Source organism: Centropristis striata, chromosome 7, assembly GCF_030273125.1.
Source record: "Centropristis striata isolate RG_2023a ecotype Rhode Island chromosome 7, C.striata_1.0, whole genome shotgun sequence".
Lineage (NCBI taxonomy): Eukaryota > Metazoa > Chordata > Actinopteri > Perciformes > Serranidae > Centropristis > Centropristis striata.
The window spans coordinates 8,913,574-8,935,096 of NC_081523.1; the positions used below are offsets into that span (position 1 = coordinate 8,913,574).

Here is a 21,523-nt window from a genome sequence, read left to right on the forward strand (position 1 = left end):
GAAATACTACCCTTTTCATCAGATATGTGTGTGTTTTTCATGGTGGTGACTGCACTGTGATTTGGAGAGGAGACACTGAAAGTCTGAAATGTTCAGACAGACAAAAAGAAATGCTTTGTGTGGGACGGGATGTGGAGTAAACGTCCACCACGCTAAATCTGAATGAGCACAAAAGCACACACTATTATCTGGTAAGTGTGAATGACCGCATTGCTCTGTGTATTAAACCTCAGCCCAAAGCCAGAGTCTGCAACAAGGAGCACGTTGCCGAGTCATGAGACGAGTCATGTGGCCAGCTTTCGACCCTTATCCACCAGTCTGTGTCAGTCTGGCATGACAGGGCCGACTGTTTTTGAGAACCCAAGATTATCTACAGTTACAAAAAAATAAAGCTTGTTCATTTCAACTAGAGGTTTGGTCCCATGTGGAATATATTAGGGTTCTTTCTTTTTTTTTTTTTTGGCCTTCAAACATTTGTCATACAAAGACTCTGGTGATACTCTTAAGGAATACACCATCAGGAATACAAACAATAGCAAATAACTAAATTTGTTACCCTCAAAACAATCTTCAAAAAGGTTGTATAAAACTAGCCTAAAAGGTTTGTTAGTGCCTCACATGCAATGTCATTTAAATGGATCATGCTCTTAATACGAGATGCAGTTTAACATTCATTCATTTCTCTGTTTTATGCCACAAATGTTGGAGTTGATATGGTTAAATGATGAATAAATAACTTTCCCCCCGGTCAACTAATGCTCTATAATAAATAGTGTTTCTCTTCTAATTGAAATAGTGGTTAGTGGTCGATCTGTTGTTGTTTGTGTTGCAGAAACTGTTGTATATGTTGTATATCCTGATGTTTTTCCCCACGCTAGCGCCTTTATTTAGGTCACAAAATGGTTTGGTCAAACTTTGTTTTATTTGCCTTGTTGTTGTTTGGTTAGAGTTGCAAAATTGTTTCTACATTTTTACCGTTTTTCCGACAGTTTTGTTTGGTTTTGTTGTTTGTTTATTCAAACTTAGCTTGTTTACTGAATTAAAAAACAGGTTTCACCTCACAAACTAGTTCTCAAAGATAAAGTTGTTGGTACTGTAAACATTTACACTGACTTAATTAGCATTTTCTTGCTTTTCTCGCTAGTTTAGAAGATTTAAGTTCAATATAAAGTTAGAGCTAGCAATCCGACTACCAGCACTCTCTAATGAACATGTTATATCTTTTTTAAAATGGGTGTATAAAAATGTCAATTTGTGGACACACAGAACTAAATGTGTTTTTCTGAAAAATACTCCAGGATACATTTGTTTCAAAGTATTTCCAGAATCTCAAAGCCTCTAAATAAATGCTTTTATTATAACTTATTTGTCTGTAATTGATGCTGCCTTAATAGTATGTTAAACTTTTGATTGGGTTATACAATAATATTTATAGTGCAATAATATTTATATTCATATTATCTAATAACATTACCTCTGTATGCTACTACTCCTCCTCATTCACCTCCTTTCCATGTACATAGCTATTTATTATAAATTCAATATTTTCATGCCATTTCTATTATTTATTCTTGTTTGTGATATTTTATACCTTTTACACCTCTATACCTTATTGTCCTTAAGTGTTTGTGTGTTGTTGTTGTTCTTAATTGTTTTATGCACTATAGGAGTTGCACTCTAATTTCGTTGTACTATATACAATGACAATAAAGGCTATTCTGTTCTAAAAGAGCAAAGAGAGATATTTTCCAGATACACAGGGTAAAGACCTTTATTTTTAAAACATGCTGCGTACTGAATATTCTTTAAGCCAGATGATTAAAAGTGTCCAAGGAATTTTTTTTTACATTTTTTTGCTTTGGGGTATTGATTTTGGGGAAAATCCAAGTTCTGTGATTCAAATGTAGCCGCTAGCGTGGCTATAGACCTGTACTCTTGTTGTAATATATATTTTTTAAATGCTGCCTTCAATGAAACTCTTGCAAACTCGTACCCACTAAACACAGTTGCCACTGCTCTCGACCCCGTTTGAAGGCAGCAGTAGTCTCTGAACCTAATGTAGGCCGATACCACTCTCCAAAAATCTGCATTTTAATGACAACACACACTACGTTCTGTCCATGAATTTATGGCTTATTGTTGGAATGTCGATTATTATTCCAAAAAATTTGAAGAATCTCAACAAAATTTGAAGTGGACGGACATATATCTATATTTATATATGTATAGGGTACAATCTTGTAAACAAATACCATCTTCCAGAGCAATGCAGATTGTCTGACACCTCATGGGGGGGAAAAAAAAGGTCTGAAAACAGGAACTGCACCTCTTCTTGAGGCATTGAATCTGATTACAAATAAACACTGATCTAACTCCTTCCCTGAGATTAGGCAGTGATTTCAGTGTTGTAAAAGGCGTTTAATCAATCATTACTGTGTTAATAAACAGAACCGGAAGATTCGACTTTGTGTTGAATCCCCCCCCTGCGAACTCCAGTTTTTGTTCGAGCTGTTTCGCCACGGCCAGCAGCCATGCAGAGGAGAGTAATGGAAGCAACTGAGCAGCGTAAAAACGTCCTAACTGTGTGGTGCCGGAGACAACAATATACTGAATAAATGACGCTGTGTGACATCTTCCTGTGAAATTACAGCGTGATGGGAAGTGTCTGTCAAATGAGGGTGTCGTAAATCGTCTAACACTTATCATGCACTGTGGGTCACAACAGAAGTTGGAGCTGAGCGGATGTAACTGTGTCTCTGGAGTCACCTCTTAAAAAGCATCCATCGTGTGTGCGTGTGTGTGTGTGTGTGCGTGTGTGTGTGTGTGTGTGTGTGTGTGTGTGTCTAGGAGCAGTGCGTCAGGCTGAGTTTGATCACGCCTTCCCTGTGCAGCCTGTAGAGCAGCTTGAACTCGCTGGGCAGCTGGTGGGTCTCCTGCCACTTGGTGGTGAATTTGGTCCCTTTCTTGTCGTAGTAGTGGTACGGCAAATCCTTGCCCGTGTTGGGGTCCCAGCCGAAGGGCCAGAAGCCGTAGAGGTGGATCTCGTCGCACATGGCGGAGGCCAGCGTGTACATTAGGATCCCGGTACTGAGACGTTTCGGGGAGAGGTTTTTAGTCTTCCAGTATCTGTGATGGGGAAGGAAAAAAAAGACATCAGAAATTAAATTCAAATTCCTCTGAGAGCAGAACACCAGGTTAATCCTTCATCACCCTAACACACCATAATCCCACTTCCCTTATGACTGTATGCAGCGCTGGGATGTGACTAAGTACTGAACTGTACTAATGTATAGCTTTCCAAGGTTTATTGACAATAAGGGGTTCGCCATCCAATCGCTGAAAGTACAGAAATCTCAAAAACGACCAAAGTTTTTGAAGCCAAATCACAGCATGGATTTTTCTGTGTTGTTCCAAAGGTCTTGGTGTATTGATGTAATATTCTGGAGGAATGTTTGATCATTTTTATCCATTCACGATACCTTATTCAGCACCAAATGTATGTAACAAATGGTATCAACCCAAATATTGCTGCAACAACTTATGGGACATAGTTGAGCAGAAAGAAAAATATTAATGTTCTGTACCCTCATACACCTTAATACATTTAAATAATTAATTAACTGATAAATTAACCCTCTATGGCAGTAGTTCTCAACCTTTTTGAGTCGCGACCCCCAATTTAACATGCATGTTGTCCGCGACCCCCGCTCACTGAACAGAATCTCACGCGCAAAGTTCAGATCATACAAAAAACAAACAAAATGACCACAAAAAGACACAAAATGACTAAAAACACACAAAATGACCAAAAAAAAGAAAACAAAATGACCAAAAAAGACACAAAATGACCAAAAACACACAAAATGACGCAGAAAAGAAACAAAATGACCAAAAAAAGACAAAATGACTAAAAAAAGACACACATGTGGCATTTATTGTTGACCTGCTATCTCCCCCTAAAAATCCACCACCCTCAACCCCCAAATATCAATAAAAAGGGGATGTATGCTTAGTTTCATTATCATCATGTTTCATTATAGCAACGATTTAATCCATCCGACCGTTTTCTCCTGTTTATCCAGGGTCGGGTCGCGGGGGCAGCAGGCAAAGCAAGTTATTCTCAGATGTCCCACTGCCCAGATATTTTCTTTCATCTGGGAACCCTGAGGGGCTTCCAGGCCAGATGAGCTGTACTATAATCTCTCCAGCGTGTTCTGAGTCTACCTTTGGGCCTTTTCCCAGTTGGACATTTCTGGAAAATTTCCAATGGGAGGCTCCTCTCGACGCAAAGGCTCTGCTCTGAGCTCCTCACCCTACACACATACTAAATTATGAATTAACAGAACTAAATGTGTGTTATTCTGAAAAAAAAATACATACAGCTGTTTTCGAGATATTTCCGGAAACCTCAAAGACCCTCAAAGATAAAGAATTTCGCTATAATTTTATCATGACTTATTTATCTGTTAATGATGCTGCTTTAATAATAGCCTACGTTAAGCTTTTTATTAGTGTACAAAGGAGCAAGGAGATATAAACAGTGCAACACGTTTTGAACGAATACTTTGGGGGGTTAATTTTTGGGAAAATCGAAGTTCTATGATTTAAATGTAGCTGCTAGTGTGGCTTATTCAGGGTCGGGTCGCGGGGGCAGCAGGTAAAGCAAGGTATCTCAACCACACAACCAAGGAAACTCATTTCGGCCACTTTTATCTGCCGTCTCGTTCTTTCGGTCACTACCCAAAGCTCACGACTTCTCCACCACAATGGTCCGGTACACAACCACACCCAACCATCTGTCAATCTCACACTCCATCCGATGGGGCAGTAAATCATTCCTGTCCCCAAGGGAGCAATCCACCATTTACCAAAAGAGAGGGGCAATATTTCCGGCAACAATTACTTCATCTCAATTTTACTAAAAGGTAGTTACCATATTATCTGGATTATAAATGACACCACTGCAAAATATAGTTTAAACAGCCAACTTTTTCTGTATGTTTCTAGTCAATAATCCTCGTCAAGTTGCCTCCAGCTCTTGAATGTATAACAATGTCTTCAACAAAAGAAAGGGGAGACCTCCAAATGTTTAAATGTTGGAGATATCAGCCATAGTCGAGGTGTCTATCTGTCTAACAGCAGTTTAATATACTGTAACATGTTTATAGTTACCAAATTATTGAATTTTAAAAGAAACAATATTGATACCCAGCCCAAAGTCTTTACATGCTATTCTTATTGTCCAAAAAGTAGTTTAATGGGGGGAAAAAAGCACCTTTGGGTACATTTTTAACAGTTAAATGTGAACTCCAAAGCCTTTATTACACTTTCAAGTTTCTTACGTTATAATCTGAACAAAGAATCATTATGAACACTCTTACTTGTTGACATCATGCATGATATTTCCCGGCCAGGCCAGTTTGATCTTCAGCTGCCCCTTGTGCTCCACAAAGAAGTCCACCAGGGTCCTGGTTACTGTGGCTGAGGTATGGAGGAAGAAGGCGGGGATCCACAGGATGGCCCCCTCCAGCTTCTTCAGGTTGAGGAAGAAATTATTCCTGTCCTGAATGGTCAGCAGGTTGTTGTAGTACCTCTCCAGGATGCTGGGGTTGAAGGTGGTCAGGTTGGTCTTCTTGCCCACGTCCTTGGAGTAGATCTCGGTGGGGGCGAAGTTGCAGCGGAAGACAAAGTCGGCCTGGTCGATCTCGGGGCCGCAGTGGCTTCCCGTCAGGATGCCGCTGTTGCCCACCACGGCGCACATGCTGTAGTGCTTGTTGTGGATGGGGGAGGAGTCCGGGAGCAGGGATTTCAAGTTGTTGCTGATGGAGAAGACGTACTTGTGGCTGGAGTAGTCGAAGTGCATCAGCTGGCCGACACGCACGCTGTTCTTAGTGAGGGAGAAGTTGGTGGGGATGTCGATGTAGTTGAAGATATCTTTCCTGAAAGTCAGAAAGAACATGTTTACTAAAGTTAAAGTAGCAATACCAGGATGTAAAACTACTTTGTTAGCAGTGGTGGAATGTAACCAGTGGTGGGATGTAACTTAGTACATTTGCTCAAGTACTGTTCTTAAGTACAATTTTGAGGTACTTTTACTTTACTTGAGTATTTCCACATTTGTAACTTTATACTTCTACTTCACTACATTTTAAGGGCAAATATTGTACTTTTCACTCCACTACATTTAGCTGACAGCTTTAGTTACTTTTCAGGTTGAGATTTAACATAAAAAACATAATCAATCTAAAATGATTATGCATGTTCATAACTTAAACCACATAAAAATATATTAAATGGATAAAACGAGTCCTACCTTGACAGCAGTAAAATGCTGCTTATTTAAATGCATTAATAATAATAATTTAATAATATATTTAGAATATATAAAATAATCTGAGTGGGTCCATTTTGCATAACAACTACTTTTACTTTTGATACTTGAAGTAAATTTTGATGCTGATACTTTTGTACTTTTACTTCAGTAAGTTTTGAATTCAGGACTTTTACTTGTAGTGGAGTCATTTCACAGTGTGGTATTAGTACTTTTACTTAAGTAAAGGATCTGAGTACTTCTTCCACCACTGAATGTAACTAAGTACATTAACTCAAGTCAGGCAGCAACCTCCGGGTCTGAGCAGGGAGGCAAACCAGGAAGTTCCTTAAGCTGCATTCTACCGAAAATTCCAGCAGGGGGCGCCAAGTTTGGCTGCAAAAACATTTCTGGCCATTAATTTCAATGTAAAATGAGAAAACTTCTCACTTGATTTATTACCTCAGAATTTTTTTTTACCAACACTGTGGTCTCAGTCGCTAGTTAAAAATGTTCTTTAAGACAATTTGATGTTGTTAGTGTAAATAATGGCCCCATTTAGAAGAAAATAGATTAAAGATTGTATGAGTAATTATGTTTGGGTTTTTTTAAGATTAAAATTAAGATGAATTACTTTATTTATCCCACAATGGGGAAATTCAACCTCTGCATTTAGCCCATCCTTTTTTTACACACAAGTGAACACAAGTGAACACACCATGCAAGGAGCAGTGGGCATCACATTACTGCGTATATTGACTAGTTAAAATGAGCCATACCTTGAGAAAATTGAAATCCTGCATACATAAATGTATCAATACTAATCTAATAACAATCTAATAACACATTTAGAATATCTGATTATGATTGTTTTATATATTTAATAAATCATTGTATTATTTTTTATAGTCCTGCATTGGGCTTTATGATATTTTATATTATCTGTGCAATTACATTAATTAGGGCCCGAGCAGGCAACGACCTGCGAGGTCCCTATTGTATTTCGAATGATTATTTATTGTTTGTTTTTGTATTTTCTAGTACAATGCTAAGGTGGAAAAGGTGGCTTTAGCTATTTTGTTTTTTTAAATTTGTATTTTTCGTCTTTGTTTTAGAACAACTTCTTTCCTTTAATTTTTTTACTCCTGGGCTGCTGTAACAAGTGAATTTCGCCAGTGTTTGATCAATAAAGCTGATCTTCTCTCACATTAATGTAAAGCACGACTGTTGTAGGTGGAGCTTATTTTAATCTATTTTGTATAGGACTGCAACTAATGATGATTTTCATGATGGATTAATCTGCTGATGATATTCTCATTCTCCATTAATCGATTGATTGTTTGGTTTGTAATAATTCTTAAATGTGTCACAATTACACAAAGTGACACCTTCACAGTCCAACCAGCAGTCCAAACGTCAAATCAAAAATAAAATTATTTTTTATTATATTATATTTCTCACATTTTAAAAGCTTGAGCCATGAAATGTTTCTGCAAGAAAATTGTACAGCCCACACAAAACATAATACTCAAGTGTATTGATACTTTCTTTCTCACCTCTGCAGATAAAAAGCCGTTTTGTTGAACTTCCATTTGGGCGGTTTTCCTTGCAGCTCCTCGTTCAGGGCGTTAGTTAAGGGGATGAAGGACGGGTCCAGGAAATTCATGGCAAACTGAGACCTGGGAACAAAATATAATCAGATGAATATTAGTATTAAAGGGGATTCAGTGCATTAGCATGGGTTTCTGGGGTATTAAACAGGATCTGCCCTGGTTATCCTCACACGACAAGTAGTATTTCACAAAGAAACAAGCATTAATGTTGGATATTACATAATATTATACAATAGATCTTAAATAATAACAACTTCTGGGTTGCCAGTTTGTGGAAAATTCCTTGGGCTGTTTGACCACTTATACCTTCTGGGGAAAAAAAAGCTGCATTGGAACTTCACCAAAATCAATTTATCGACAATTTACTGACATTTACAACAGTAGATTAGATTAATTAAAACCCCTTTCTGAATGACATCTGGCCAATGGATTGCCAACTTTTCTTACTGCATTATTAACTCATACAATGGATGAGCACCTGCCAATAAGTCGATGATTTATTAAAAATTAATGAAGCCTTACAACTTATAAAAATTGTATAAGAAAGTGTTTTATCTGGGTGAAGTGAAGCTACATTTTCACGTATACATTTAAGGTACATCATGTTCTATAAACTGACAGCAGAGGAAGGAATACTCAGATCTTTTTTAAAAGTGAACCAATCTATGATGTAGAAATACTCTGTTACAAGTAAAAGTCGTGTATTCAAAATTAAATGTAAAAAGTAAAAGTATTTATTTTGCAGATTGGCCTATTTCAGAATAAAATGTAATGATTCAAATAAATGTAGTGGACTTCAAAGTACAATATTTGTGTTTGAATTGCCGTAAAGTGAAATTTTAAAAGACTTTACAAGTACCTAAAAATTGTACCTAATCACAGTAAGTAGATTAAGTAGAGTAAATGTATTTACTTACCACCATTGTAAACAGATTGTCAAAAACTACAAATTTCAAATAAATACACCAGAGTAAAAAGTACAATATCTCCTAAAATGTACCGTATAAGTATAAAAATGGTTTACATTATTGTATTGTATTTGTTTTTCTGTTATTTTATGTCTTTTTTATTTGTTCATTTAGTCTTTTATTGTGTTTTATTGTCATAATTTTTATTCTTGATACGGTCTCTTTTCTAGTTTTTAAGTTCACTTTGTTTACTATTACTCTTTCATAGCTCTTAAATGTATTTTCCTACATTTTAATCAGCTTTATTTTAATTTTCTTCACTTTTTTACTCTTATTATCGGCTTGTCAACCACCTTGAGCCACCTTTAATTTGTTCAACTAGTCTTTTATTGTGTTTTATTGTCATCCTTTTTATTCTTGATATGGTCTCTTTCCTCGTTTTTTAAGTTCACTTTGTTTACTATTACTCTTTCTTAAATGTATTTTACTAAATTTTAATCAGCTTTATTTTAATTTTCTTATCGGCTTGTCCACCACATTGAGCCACCTTTAATTTGTTCACTTATTCTTTTATTGTGTTTTATTGTCATATTTGTTATTGTTGATATGGTCTCTTTTCTAGTTTTTAAGTTCACTTTGTTACTCTTTCATAGCTCCTAAATGTATTTTCCTGCTTTATTTTCATTTTCTTCACTTTTTTGTACTATTATCGGCTTGTCAATCACCTGTAACTCACTTTAAACTGCACTAACCTGTACGAAAGATGCTCTACATATAAAATGTGATTGAAAAAAATTAAACCAGTGTAAATCAGATGTGATGCTGCAAACATTTACAGCACAAGTACATCAGCACCTTGGACAGCTCTGTGTTTGATTGACAGGAAGCATTTGGCCCAAATTTAAAGGGAAGGTGTTTTTCATTTATTTATTTATTTTTACATCACATCCAGGTTGAATCGTGCACACAAGGCCCTGCCTGACTCCTCTGTGTTTACATTTAAAAAAACACTATCTGCATCACATGAAGTAAAAGCACAATCACTCACCGAAACCCCGCGTGGAACATAATCCTCGGGCCCCCCATGTAATATTTAGAGGAGGTGAAGAGGCTGTCTTTTCTCAGGGACACATAGCTGATGAGGGACAGGATGAGCACGGCGACGCACAGAATAACCAAACCCAGGGCCTTGGCGATGCGGACCATCTTGGGAGCGTTTTCATTCCCTGTATGAAGCTGCAGCGAGGCGTTGGCCTATGTTGTCATCGCCGGCTCTGCTCACTGCCTGTCTGCAAGACACAGACAAACTGGCGCTCCTGGGCTCATATAATCGTGTAAAATGGACGGCTGGTGGTGCTGATCGGCTGCATGTTGGTGGTGATGATGATGCCTCGGCTCGCTCCGCTCTCATTCCCCCTGAATGCTTCTTCTTCTTCTTCTTCTTCTGCTTCTTCTGCTGCTGCTGCTTCACAGTCCGCTGCGACTCCCCTCCAGGCTGCCGGTTTAATCATGGAGATGGAGCAGAAATGCGTGTCAACACATCCAGCCCGCTAAAAGACAAGCCCCGTCCTCCTCCTCCACCACCAGCAGCAGCTCCAGCAGCAGCATCATCATCATCATCACCTCCTCCACCCCCTCCCTTCCTCTCTTTCTCTTTTTCTCTCTTACACACACACACGCTGAGCCAGGCTGCAACTCTCAGCATAAAGGAAAGCTTGTGCAATAATAAATTGAATGGGATAGAAATAGAGGGATGAGGGGGGTGAAAGATCACACAGAATCCTCTAACATGTCACCTCTGATCTTTAATCTGAACAGTACTCAAGTAAAAAAATTTTCTCGCATATTTTGCTCATTTTGGTATATTTTACTTGGTATATTTTGTTGATTTTTTTTAACTTGGTATATTTAGTTAATTTGGTTATATTTTACTTGGATTATCATGTTCTTTTTGGTATATTTTTACTTGGTATATCTCGTTCTTTTTGGTATATTTTTACTTGAAATATTTTGTTAATTTTGGTATATTTTTACTTGGTATATCTTGTTCTTTTTGGTATATTTTTACTTGGTGTATCTTGTTCTTTTTGGTATATTTTTACTTGGTATATTTAGTTAATATTGGTATATTTCTAAATGGAATATTTAGTTAATATTGGTATATTTCTAAATGGAATATTTTGTTAATTTTGATATTTTTTTATATAACTTTTCCCTGTATATTTTTCCTTTTTTCTATATTTTACTTGGTATATTTTGTTCATTTAGACATATTACTTTTTTATATAGTTTTATCATATAGTTTGTTTATTTTTACTTTGTACATTTTGTTCATATATTTTTCCTTGGTTTATTTAGTTATTTTTTATATATTCTTTCTTGGAATATTTTGTGCGTTTTAAATATATTTATATTTGAAATCCTTTGTTCATTTTGATAAACTTATACTTGCAATAATGAATTGCTACAAGAGTACTACTTTTCCCTACTCTGCATTTATTCGATAGCTTTAGTTACAGACTGATTGGTTATTAAAAAATATATATAATCGATGAACATGTATTATTGCAGATTAAGGTACAAATAAACTGATCCCCAGAGAGGTTTATTTAAAAAAAGAACCAGCTGCAAAATTAGTGATGTACACATGAATGCATCAGCAGGTATTGATGCATTAACTGCTACATGCACTGAAGCACCAGAGGATTTCTTCTTCCACTGTAATGTTTGACTCGTGAAGGTTTCATGCAGAAATTACTGCAGGGTATATGATGAATTCCCGACACTTAAGCATGCATTTATTATCAGCATCTTGGTTGTTTCAGTAATTATGTGTGGTTTGAGTTTGTGTTAAGGATACATATACATTTTTATATGTAAACCACAGAAATTAACATTAAATTTAATTTAATGTTCAAACAGTTTACCATTAACTGACAATTAAAATGACATACATGTGATTTAAAAACGACAAGTGGCAAAATAAGAAAGTACTTTTTTTTAATGAGGAAGGATTATTTCTGACCCTTCCAACATATTTCACATCATATCCAAATACAACACACATTATGCAGCATTCACAAAACATAAAATTTTTTACTTCTTTTTTACACGTTATATACATTTTTTTTTAAACATTTTTTCTTTACAGTGAGCTTATTTTGGTAAACATGAACAACATCCATTCAAAAATCACTTATTTCAATGTATCCATGCATATACAGTCTGGTATTTTCACACTACAATGTCCTATATGTCACATTAGGATAGTGTACGTATTACATACGCTGGCAGAATACTGTGTTTACGTAAAGGTATTAAGTATAAAAACAGGTTTTAAAAAAAGACTGAGGATGTGCTAGTGTGTTAGCTGGTATTCAACAGTGAGTGTACCTCATGACTGACATACACGAGTTCTCCGTTGTGCTTCACTGCGTTTCCTGGAATGTGCCGAGCTCGGACACAAACAAACATCTTCGAAAAAAGACATTCAGACGCGTTACCATCAAGCTGCCAAGATATTGCAATTTTCTATTTTGCATTTATACGATATGTTGTTTTTTTTTTGTTTTCAAAATAAAAGAAACAGACGTTAAACTGAATCAACACAGGCACTTAATGATTGAAACCTGTCACTCGTCGTACCTACGGTGGCCTGACAAGTGAAGACGCAGGTTTGCTCAGAAACATGGCGACCACCTTACATCAGAAACAGTTCAGGGGACAAAAACACATCCGTCACTACTGCACAATGAGGACTCGTTAATTTTTGCGGCGGAGGAAGGCGGAGGGGAAGAAGGCTCCTTCGCCGTCGCTTCCTGGAGAGCCGCAGGGGCTGTCTTCTCCACAACTCATGTCCTCGCAGGAGTCCTCACTGTGAAAGAAGAGGAGGTCATTAATACGCAGAGCTGAAAACAATTAGCTAATTAATCAATGAGGGAATGGGCAGAAAAGCTTGTTAAATGTCTTCTGGAGGAGCTTTGTGAACTCTGAAGCCTGATTTCCACCGGGCGCGTTACTGCAGCGTCACGTCAGCGTCGCGTATGACGTTGCAAATAGGTAACACTCTAATCAATGAGAGCATTTCCACCGGGCGCGCTGCATAACGTTACAGCAGCGTCACGTCAGCGTCTCTACACGAGCATTAGGTAGGACTTCTATTTCTCCGCGAGACGCTGCCAAATCGCGTGAATCTCAACAGAGCAGATCGCACCAGACAGGAAGTCCGACTCAGAATCAGCGTAAAACACTTCCGCCCCTTTCAAAATAAAACACAATACGCAGTTCATGCACTTCACATCAACATTATGTTATGACCGAGGCACCAGATCAGCAATCAATCAATCAATCAATCAATCAATCAATCAATCAATCAATCAATCAATCAAAGGGTCTCAGAGGATCGGCGACACGGACGACAAGAGACTGATTGTTGAAGTGGAACATCATACAATCATTATGACATTATGACATAACATATTGTTTTTATAAGGATAGATGGTCAGATCAACATATCTTTCACCTCAGAGAAGCAAAGTAAGTTGGTTGTTGTTGTTGTTGTTTACTTTATACACACAGTTTATCCATAGACTGTATAAATAGAGTTTAGAGTTTATCAAGGGATCTTGCGGTCTCCCGTATGGTCAGGATTATCGCGTGATCTCGTTATCTCGCGTGTATACGACCGGCTCGCTAAGCTGACGTGCTGCTGCTGTAACGCACCCGGTGTGAATTGACGTCGGGCAGAAGACGCAGCAAAAACGCTGTGGAGACGTGCTGCTGCTGTAACGCACCCGGTGGAAATCCCCAGTGAGGCCACGTTTATACATAGCAGGGTATTTAGAGAAACAAATATTTCCCCCCCTCCGTTTTCAAAAATAAAATTGTGCACACATCATTGTTTTTAAGAAAGCTGTCATTTACATCAACCCGCATAAATACGCCGTCGAGCGCCATTATAACTATGCCAAACCTATTATATGGGCGGCTGTGTAGGGAGAAGGATAAAGCCATGCAAGCCAATCAGAATCCTCAGAATCAACAACAACGAATAACACGAGCGACTTCCTGGTTAGGTCCTTTCAAAACAACTGAGCGTGAGAACCTAAAACTCTGTTTCTCCCAGTTGACACGACAACACATAACCGGAGTTTTCAAAATTCTCCACTTTGCCCAGAGCTTTTTTTTTTAGAAATAATCGTTTTCTGTGATAAAAATGGGTTTTTCGTGTAAATGAGAGGCCAAACCGCATGGAAATATCCGCGTTTTCCCTTCGTGGAAACAGGGCTTGAGAAAATAACTGCAGTGTTTTTCTTGCTTTGGGTGGGAGATACATTTTGAAAAAACAAAACAGAAAGCCTGTGTTACGAAGAGGAAGTGTGCACTTTAAAAATGTGGCTATTTAAAGGCAGAGTCGAATGAAAAGATGCTATTGAGCTGCATTACAAGTAGCATTATTGGTGCTTGACTGAGTCAGGGTATTTCAGGTCAGCCTCTGCAGTTTAAAAAAAAATGTTAATCTCTTTCTCGTGGGTCCCCCAAACTTTATGGAAGCACTGTACAAAACTGCTGGAATGCCCCTTTAATCTGCAACAATTTTGATAATTAATTTATTGTCAAAGTCAAGTCAAAGTCAAACAGCATCTCACTGGTTCCAGCTTCTCTGACATGAGAACTGCTGTTTAATTCTGTTTTGTGAATGAATCTCTGTTTTTTTTGGACAGTTAGTCAGACAAAACAAAACAAGTGAAGATGTCAGGGTGGATTCTGGGAAGCTGTGACGAACAGCCTGCACTATTTTCTGACATTTTATAGACTCCACAGGCTAACTGACAGATTAATCAATGGAGAAAGTCATTGTTAATTGCAGCTCTAGTTCAGAATGATACCAACTATCGCATTAACCCATTGAAGCCTGGAAAGCGGATACGTTGTTTTGTAGTATTTGTATAAGCTCTCAAATACTTTTTGAATTTCATTTCTATCTGCTACAGAGGCTGAAAAATCTATTATTTAGTAGAAGCGTTGACACTTCTGTTGAATTTCCAGAAAAACTTCAGGTTTTAGGGGCTTATTTTAAAATCGCCCAGAGGTTTTACAGGCGTTTCAGGCCTCAATGGGTTAAGGCAAGAGTGATATATATTTCATTGTATCAAATGAATTAAGACTTATAACTGGACCACATAGTGGACATTTTTAAATCGCAAGAATGCACACACCAGACGATTTAAACAGTAGCACACTTTGCGTTTATACTAAAGGATTTCAGAGTGGGGATTTCAGGGACTTTAAATTTTACGTAAGACTCAAACGGGACTAGGGCAACTTACTGCTTCAGGCTAATGTGTGTCTCGGGTCTGATTGGCCCCTTGCAGCTTGCTGCTCAATATTTCATTGCTGTTCCTTTCATACTACAAGATTTAAAGCTATAAATCAAACATGGGGTAATTTACCATTTGAAATCTGGGAGACTGATCTAGTCGGTAGCATCAAGATTATGTCTGTGAACTCCTCACACTACAGGGTCATTTTCTACAGTTGATCTGTTCAGACCAGCCTTGAAGCAGGGACAACCCCGCGATTGTCAGGCCAATCAGACCCAGTATCAACACAATTATCCTCTATTCATGGATCCAATTTTTTAACTTAATTACTATTAGCAACTGTGATCTTTTGTCAATATCTCACAGTTGATTCATTCTGCCACAATGCAGCATGAAGAAGATGGAAAGAACTGAACTATTAACCTCTCGCTCTCGTCCCAGCTCCCCTCCGGAATAGTTGGCAGGCCGGGTACACTGAAGTGATTGGCCTGAAGATTCTGAGCTGTTCTCCTGGAAACGATCCAAACAAGCTTTTTGTTGTCTGGTTTGTTACATTCACTTGAGCGGTATTCAGTCATGCATTTGGCCACAAGTTCCTTCCAGTGGAGCAGCTCGCTGTCGCCGATCTGTCGAGAAGACAAACAGGAAACATCTGAGAGGCTGCTGACAGAAGTAGAAGTCTTTAAATATGCTGTCACCACCAACTGTTTTTCCACATTCTATACGTATGCGCACGTGCTTAGGCAGTGACACGGTCATGTGACATTTTACGATTACAACACTGGTATTTATAATACAGAGCAAAGAGATGTGAGACAAATTGGAATTGAAAGAGTTTTAAATAGAGAAAACTTTATGGCATAATAGTCACATAAGAGAGTTAAATGTTGCTCAGTATGTCTGAAAAAATTGTGTTGTGCAAAAATAGTGACACAGAAATTATGGAATCTCTGAGTCTGAAGGTCGTAGATGAAAATACGTTTCAATAGTAATCTATCAAGAATATAGAACACCAGACACTAAAAAGAGCCTATTGGAAGCATTTTATTAGAGCTGCAACAATAAGTTGAATAAGTGATGGACAGAACATTTATTGGCTTGAGTTCTGATAACAAATTAACTGTTTAAGACATTTTTTAAATAGAACTGGACAAAATAAATCGGAGTTCAAGCTTTTCTAAAATCTTTATTATTAATATTATTTTAATTTTGGAGACATCTTCGGGAGTTAACAGTAATTCTTAAAATTTTAGACTATTGTTTCAACAAAACAAGACATTTGAAGACACTATCTTGGTCTCTAATAACTTGTGATGGTTATTTTTCACTATATTCAGACATGTTTTAAGAGAAAACTACATTGATTGATAGGGAATAAATCAGTTGATGCGACCCCACTCTGTTCATACCTTTAGGTGTCTTTGGAATTGCTGTACAATCTTCAACAAGGTGATGGACTGGAGGGCTTCAAACTCCTGAGCAATTAGGGACAGTGCCAGCACTGATGGCTGCAAAGGAGATAAAAATAGTAGATTAGTAAGTCACAGGACATAAAGTGTGAATGCTGCTATGCTGTGAAATTGTCGCCTGGGAACAATCCTTACTTTTGCTTTAGAGAAAACAAGCCGGCATAAGCAGGCTTTTAGCTGGGCTTCCAGTCTCCCAATGCTTGGGATCTCCTCCCTTAAAATATAGAGGGAATCCTAATGAGAGCCGCCAATACACAGCTCATAAAGCAGAATCGATTTGACCAACTCCATGCAAACTGGAGCCATGCATCACCTTAAAACAACAGGAATAATAATAAAAAGTAAAAGACAATGTTTACCTTCCAGCAGACAGGGATGTGAAGGCTGAGTAGTAGAGGTGTAGAAAGGTTAAGGCGGTCACTGCTTCAGGCTCCACACTGAGCTTCTCTGAGATGATCTTTTCCATACGACACAGGTCTGACACAGTGAACTTGCTTTGGCTGATGCGAATTAGTTCATGGGTGGGTGAGACATTGCTCTCTTCCTCAACCATTTTGGCAGCAATGTGAAGACAGCAGACTCCAATACAGGGCAAGTGTTTGGGCTGCACCTGACACAATGACACGACAGTGATAAGTGCGAGTCAACATCCCATGATTCAAGGTCATACAGGGTCATTGTGGCTGTGTTGTTTTCTGACTGGTGGCAGAAACATGATCTAAAAATGCAAAGTTGCAATTTGAAACATATAACACAAAGCTTTATTTATTTCCTACCTTCATAATGGTGAGGAATCTATCAAGCAAATTGACAGCTTGAACAAAAGTCTGGGTGCTGTAGCCGAAGAAACTAGTCAGGCCCCACAGTTCTTCCACTCTGGTGTCTCTGCATTTCGCAGACACTCCACTGTGATTCTGAAAATAAACCACTATATATTAGACAGACATAGCTGGGAACAGAATTTATTTTTAGTAATCCCATAAGCCAGCACAGACAGCCAAAACTGTAAAAGTGGGTCAGTGGGTTACCTCTGTGGAAGCCGACTCCATCAGCTTCAGGCCAGTCTCCCTGGGAAGAAAGTTGTACTCTTTTGCACGACATGACTTCAGCTCTGTCAGGAGCAAGCTGTCAATGGCTTGAAGATCCCTCATCCTGAAAAACAACATATCTCAGTGGTTCTGCATTGCAATGCAAAAGAAAGCCCACACCAATTGTTTCCTATTCGGTAGAGTAAAGGGGAGGAGGGCATATATGTAGTCTCCTAAACCACACCTCCCCCCGGGTGTCAGGTATCAGTGGATGATCCCTCCACCGCCCAAAAACTAAAAACTCCTCATCTTAATTAATGATCACATATATGTAACATTATAAACTGGTTAATTAGGATGATGTGTACAGAAAGACACTGAAGTATGATCATTAAGCATTCACAAAATTAAGTAAATATTGACATTGGTTTGGGTTAATGCAAAAGTAAATGTCTGCTGAACAAGAGAAACCAGGTCACGTAGTCATAATTGGGTCACTGTTACACATTTCAGAAGGAGGAATTAAGAGAATTACTCTATTAACTGTATTCGGCTAAACAACAACATCTATGGATGTCAAAAAGCTGAAGGTGTCGCAAACACAAATAACAGTCAATATTAGCTGAGTTAGCTAACGTTAGCTTGCTAGCGTAAATCAATAAACGGTCGTCTTACCCATAGATATCTATGGTCTTACCTTGCCCAAAAGCTGCCGATGTGCAGGATAATAATAGCGCTGCAGCTTAGTCACACCTTTCACTTCTTCATGTTTCCATTTTGATGGCGATGACTGGAGGGAAATGTTAAAAAAACAAGATCCTTGATCCCTTCTGAAAGAGAGGGTCCGCCCTGAATAAACAAACAACCGCTGACCTGCTCGCAAACTACAATGACCATCATGCACCGCTGGAAACGCCTTTGCGTTGCCTGATTTCGTCATTAGCAGGAAAAGAGGCGGATGTTGGCGGATTATTTCAAAGTATCGGCGCTAATGTTACTTTTACTGTAATTCTAGTATCAACTTTACTTGGTCAAATATCAGATCAACATAGGCAGTCAAACAATGTTAACTAGTTTAGCTATTAGCGCCAAGATACATTAAATTACTGATAGCATAATGCTAACTAGGAATTACCAACGGATGCTGTTTCCATGGTGATAAAACGTTACGTTTAACGACAGTTTACTGACTAGCTGTTCATGCTAGCTTCGAGGAGGTAACGGTAAATTACCGTTATTAGATGGTTTTTTTTGATAGTTAACTATATCAACAGCTTGATTACTAATGTAAACAGATATGTCATTGAGGTTTCAGCCCTCCAAACCTCACAGTATTCGGCTTTCCAGGAGAAATGGCACTTCAGTTTGAAATTCAAACAAAACGAGCACAAGCAGCGACAGGTAAGTTACCGTTACTTAGCAACAGCACGTGAAAAGTATATTACCGTTAGCTTACCTGCTTAGCGGACAATTTTGTTAATCGTAACTTCTTGAGTTGTTCAGTTCTTCACAAGTCCTCTGTTCTCCTCTGAACTTTCTTTACAGAGAGCCATGATGCCTCTCTTCCACGGAGGTTTAATAGTCTGACCCTGGATGAACTGAGGTGAGACTCGCTCATTTGTTCATTATATTTTAGCCCAACTGCAAACTCATGAGCAGCCTTGTTGTTTTGATTCAAAAAAGTCTCCAAAACAGACCGAAGATATTAAAAGACAGGCCCAAAGCATAAAGACAGGCCTAGCATTAAATCAGTACAGACTGACTATTAATACTGTAGGCCCCTGACCTCTTAAAGTCCCTCTTCATGTCTACTGCATAGCTCAATGAAGGCATTTCCACAATGTTATGGCAACTAGATTATAAAGTAATTGTTCATGCAAATATGGCAGCATAATGCTATTTTCAGCCTCTTGATTATGAAGATTTCTTACGTTTTTTGCTTCATATCACATTAAATTGGATATCTTTTGGGTTTGGACTGAAAAAAAATTGAGAAAGCATGGTGGACATTTTTCACTATTTGCTGAAGTTTTAAAGCTCAAACAATTAATTGATTAGTTGAGAAAATACTCAGTGGGTTAATGTATAATCAATATTTGTAAGTGCATCCTTAATGGCATCATTATAAATTATACTCCCCGTCCCTCCTATTATACATTTTTTTGGTTGTTGTTTTTACAGTGAGGAGCTTGAAAGGCGCACCAAGGAAACCCAGAGGCTTCAAGAAGAGGTGGAAAACGCAACAAAAATAACCTTGGAGAGGTTTGGCTGCACACATGGCACCCACAGCTCCCCTGAACAAAGCTGCCACAACCACAGCTTTAATGACTGTGAGTATTAGCAAAGTTATTTCACTTTTCCCAGCACCCTGAAATGATAGTGCCATATGACTGAACCATCAGTCATCAGACTATATAACACAAAAACACTGGGAAAGCAAAGTATTTTGAAAATAATTCAAAATTAAAAAAAGCCCAAAGCATTGTACAACGCCATGTTTCATCCACCCCAAACTAACAACAAACAGTGTGTGTATTTTTAACCTCCTCTGCTCTTTTGGCAGATGACTCACCTGGGGAATCCACTATCCTTTCAGCCCACCAGCAGGCAATGACTCAGCCACTGATCTGTGATCTGGATAGTTCAAACCAAGGAGACATCAGCTTTCCTGGAGAAGAAGTGTTAGAACATACAATAGATGACTGTCTTCAACAGCTGTCTGACTTGCAGCTTAACAAGGTTGATACCTTTATGTTTAGCCATTAATCATGTCATGATGCTGTTTGAATAACTCAATAGGTATTGCTACATAATGTATTATTTTACCCTTTCAAACCCAGACACATGATCAACCTGAACAAGAGAGTTTTGACACAGCCATCGGCAACCTGCAGACTAAGTTGCATGAAGTCCAGAAGGCGAAGGACAACCTGTCTGACCTCAGGTGAAGACACTGATAAAATTTGACTTCTGTAAATAAGTGTTTAAATCAGTTCGACCCACAGATCTTTTTATTTTTAGATTGAAGGATTCGAGGACGCACGTTGATCAGATGGAAAAGATGCTGTTCATGTTGGAGGAGCTCCAAAGCATCAAAAGGGCTGAGCACCAAAAGCAGGAAACGGACGATGAGTCGTTGGCACTTATCAAGAAAATAGAGACATTGGAACAAAATATAAAGGAAATGTACTCCCTGCTGTCTCATGAGGCACAATGTGGAGACAACGCCATAACTAGTCAAAATATCACAACTTCAAGACAGCAGTCACCAGCTGTTGAGTTACCTGAGGATTTTAATACTGAGACAGATGAGCTACAGGAAGGATTTTTTTTGGTAAGTACTAGATAAAGATAATCTTCAGCATACTTGAGACTTAGACGTGCACTTTTCCTTCTGTTATATCTAATGTATGTTTCCATCTGTTTTGTTGCAGTCATTAAAACATCTGGGGAGTGAGGAAAGCAGTGGAGAAAATAAGCAAAAAGAAAGGTAATTCAATGGAGAACTGATGTCATTAGTCAATTAATTGTTTAGTCACTTGGCAGAAAAGAAATCGGCTTATAATTTCATAATATATCTATCATTTTAGTCACTTCTCAAGCAAAAAAGCAAAATATTCTCAGGTTCCTGCTTCTGAAATATGAAGAATTTCTGCTCTTTTTTAAAAATCATAAAAACACTTACCACCTGCAGCTGCTGCAGTGTTTTTTGCATGCCCTCATCCCTTCCAACTAGTGTATGTTATTTTGCCACACTCCATTGTTTATTGTAAATATTGTGTGTGTATACCATAGGCATCTGGGGAGTGAGGAAAGCAGTGGAGAAAATAAGCAAAAAGAAAGGTAATTCAATGGAGAACTGATGTCATTAG

At 38.1% G+C, this 21,523-nt stretch overlaps 3 protein-coding genes across 7 annotated transcripts in view; 1 reads left to right on the forward strand and 2 right to left on the reverse strand.

The window, feature by feature from the left end:
- On the reverse strand, window positions 1-19,243 carry LOC131974234 (sia-alpha-2,3-Gal-beta-1,4-GlcNAc-R:alpha 2,8-sialyltransferase-like). The gene is made up of 5 exons (XM_059336466.1): window positions 19,108-19,243; window positions 9,880-10,326; window positions 7,867-7,989; window positions 5,382-5,939; window positions 1-3,126 (listed from the first exon to the last, which is right to left on the reverse strand). The coding sequence occupies exons 2-5, from the start codon at window positions 10,035-10,037 to the stop codon at window positions 2,844-2,846; spliced, it is 1,122 nt and encodes a 373-aa protein (XP_059192449.1). The 5' UTR covers window positions 10,038-10,326; window positions 19,108-19,243; the 3' UTR covers window positions 1-2,843.
- LOC131974235 (cyclin-G2-like) lies at window positions 11,815-19,213 on the reverse strand. 3 transcript variants are annotated; one of them, XM_059336469.1, is made up of 9 exons: window positions 19,108-19,213; window positions 18,349-18,441; window positions 17,652-17,775; window positions 17,400-17,537; window positions 16,983-17,233; window positions 16,759-16,837; window positions 16,564-16,662; window positions 15,578-15,780; window positions 11,815-12,705 (listed from the first exon to the last, which is right to left on the reverse strand). In XM_059336469.1, exons 3-9 carry the CDS (start codon window positions 17,772-17,774, stop codon window positions 12,594-12,596), a joined length of 1,005 nt encoding a protein of 334 aa, XP_059192452.1. In that variant the 5' UTR covers window position 17,775; window positions 18,349-18,441; window positions 19,108-19,213; the 3' UTR covers window positions 11,815-12,593. The 3 variants fall into 3 exon arrangements, with proteins under 3 accessions (XP_059192452.1, XP_059192451.1, XP_059192450.1); XM_059336468.1 differs by having other exon boundaries at window positions 18,349-18,481; window positions 19,108-19,209; XM_059336467.1 differs by lacking the exon at window positions 19,108-19,213 and having other exon boundaries at window positions 18,349-18,532.
- The window catches only part of LOC131974224 (coiled-coil domain-containing protein 158-like), a 16,214-nt gene continuing 13,272 nt past the window's right edge, over window positions 18,582-21,523 (forward strand). For 2 of the 3 annotated variants that reach the window (XM_059336447.1, XM_059336449.1), the window contains exons 1-7: window positions 18,582-19,052; window positions 19,197-19,254; window positions 19,833-19,981; window positions 20,215-20,390; window positions 20,492-20,595; window positions 20,673-20,985; window positions 21,086-21,141. In XM_059336447.1, the coding sequence (XP_059192430.1) occupies window positions 19,004-19,052; window positions 19,197-19,254; window positions 19,833-19,981; window positions 20,215-20,390; window positions 20,492-20,595; window positions 20,673-20,985; window positions 21,086-21,141 (905 nt within the window). In that variant the 5' untranslated portion in view covers window positions 18,582-19,003. Of the gene's footprint in view, window positions 19,053-19,196; window positions 19,255-19,832; window positions 19,982-20,214; window positions 20,391-20,491; window positions 20,596-20,672; window positions 20,986-21,085; window positions 21,142-21,446; window positions 21,495-21,523 lie in introns of all 3 variants that reach the window. The other variant, XM_059336448.1, reaches the window with a different exon arrangement.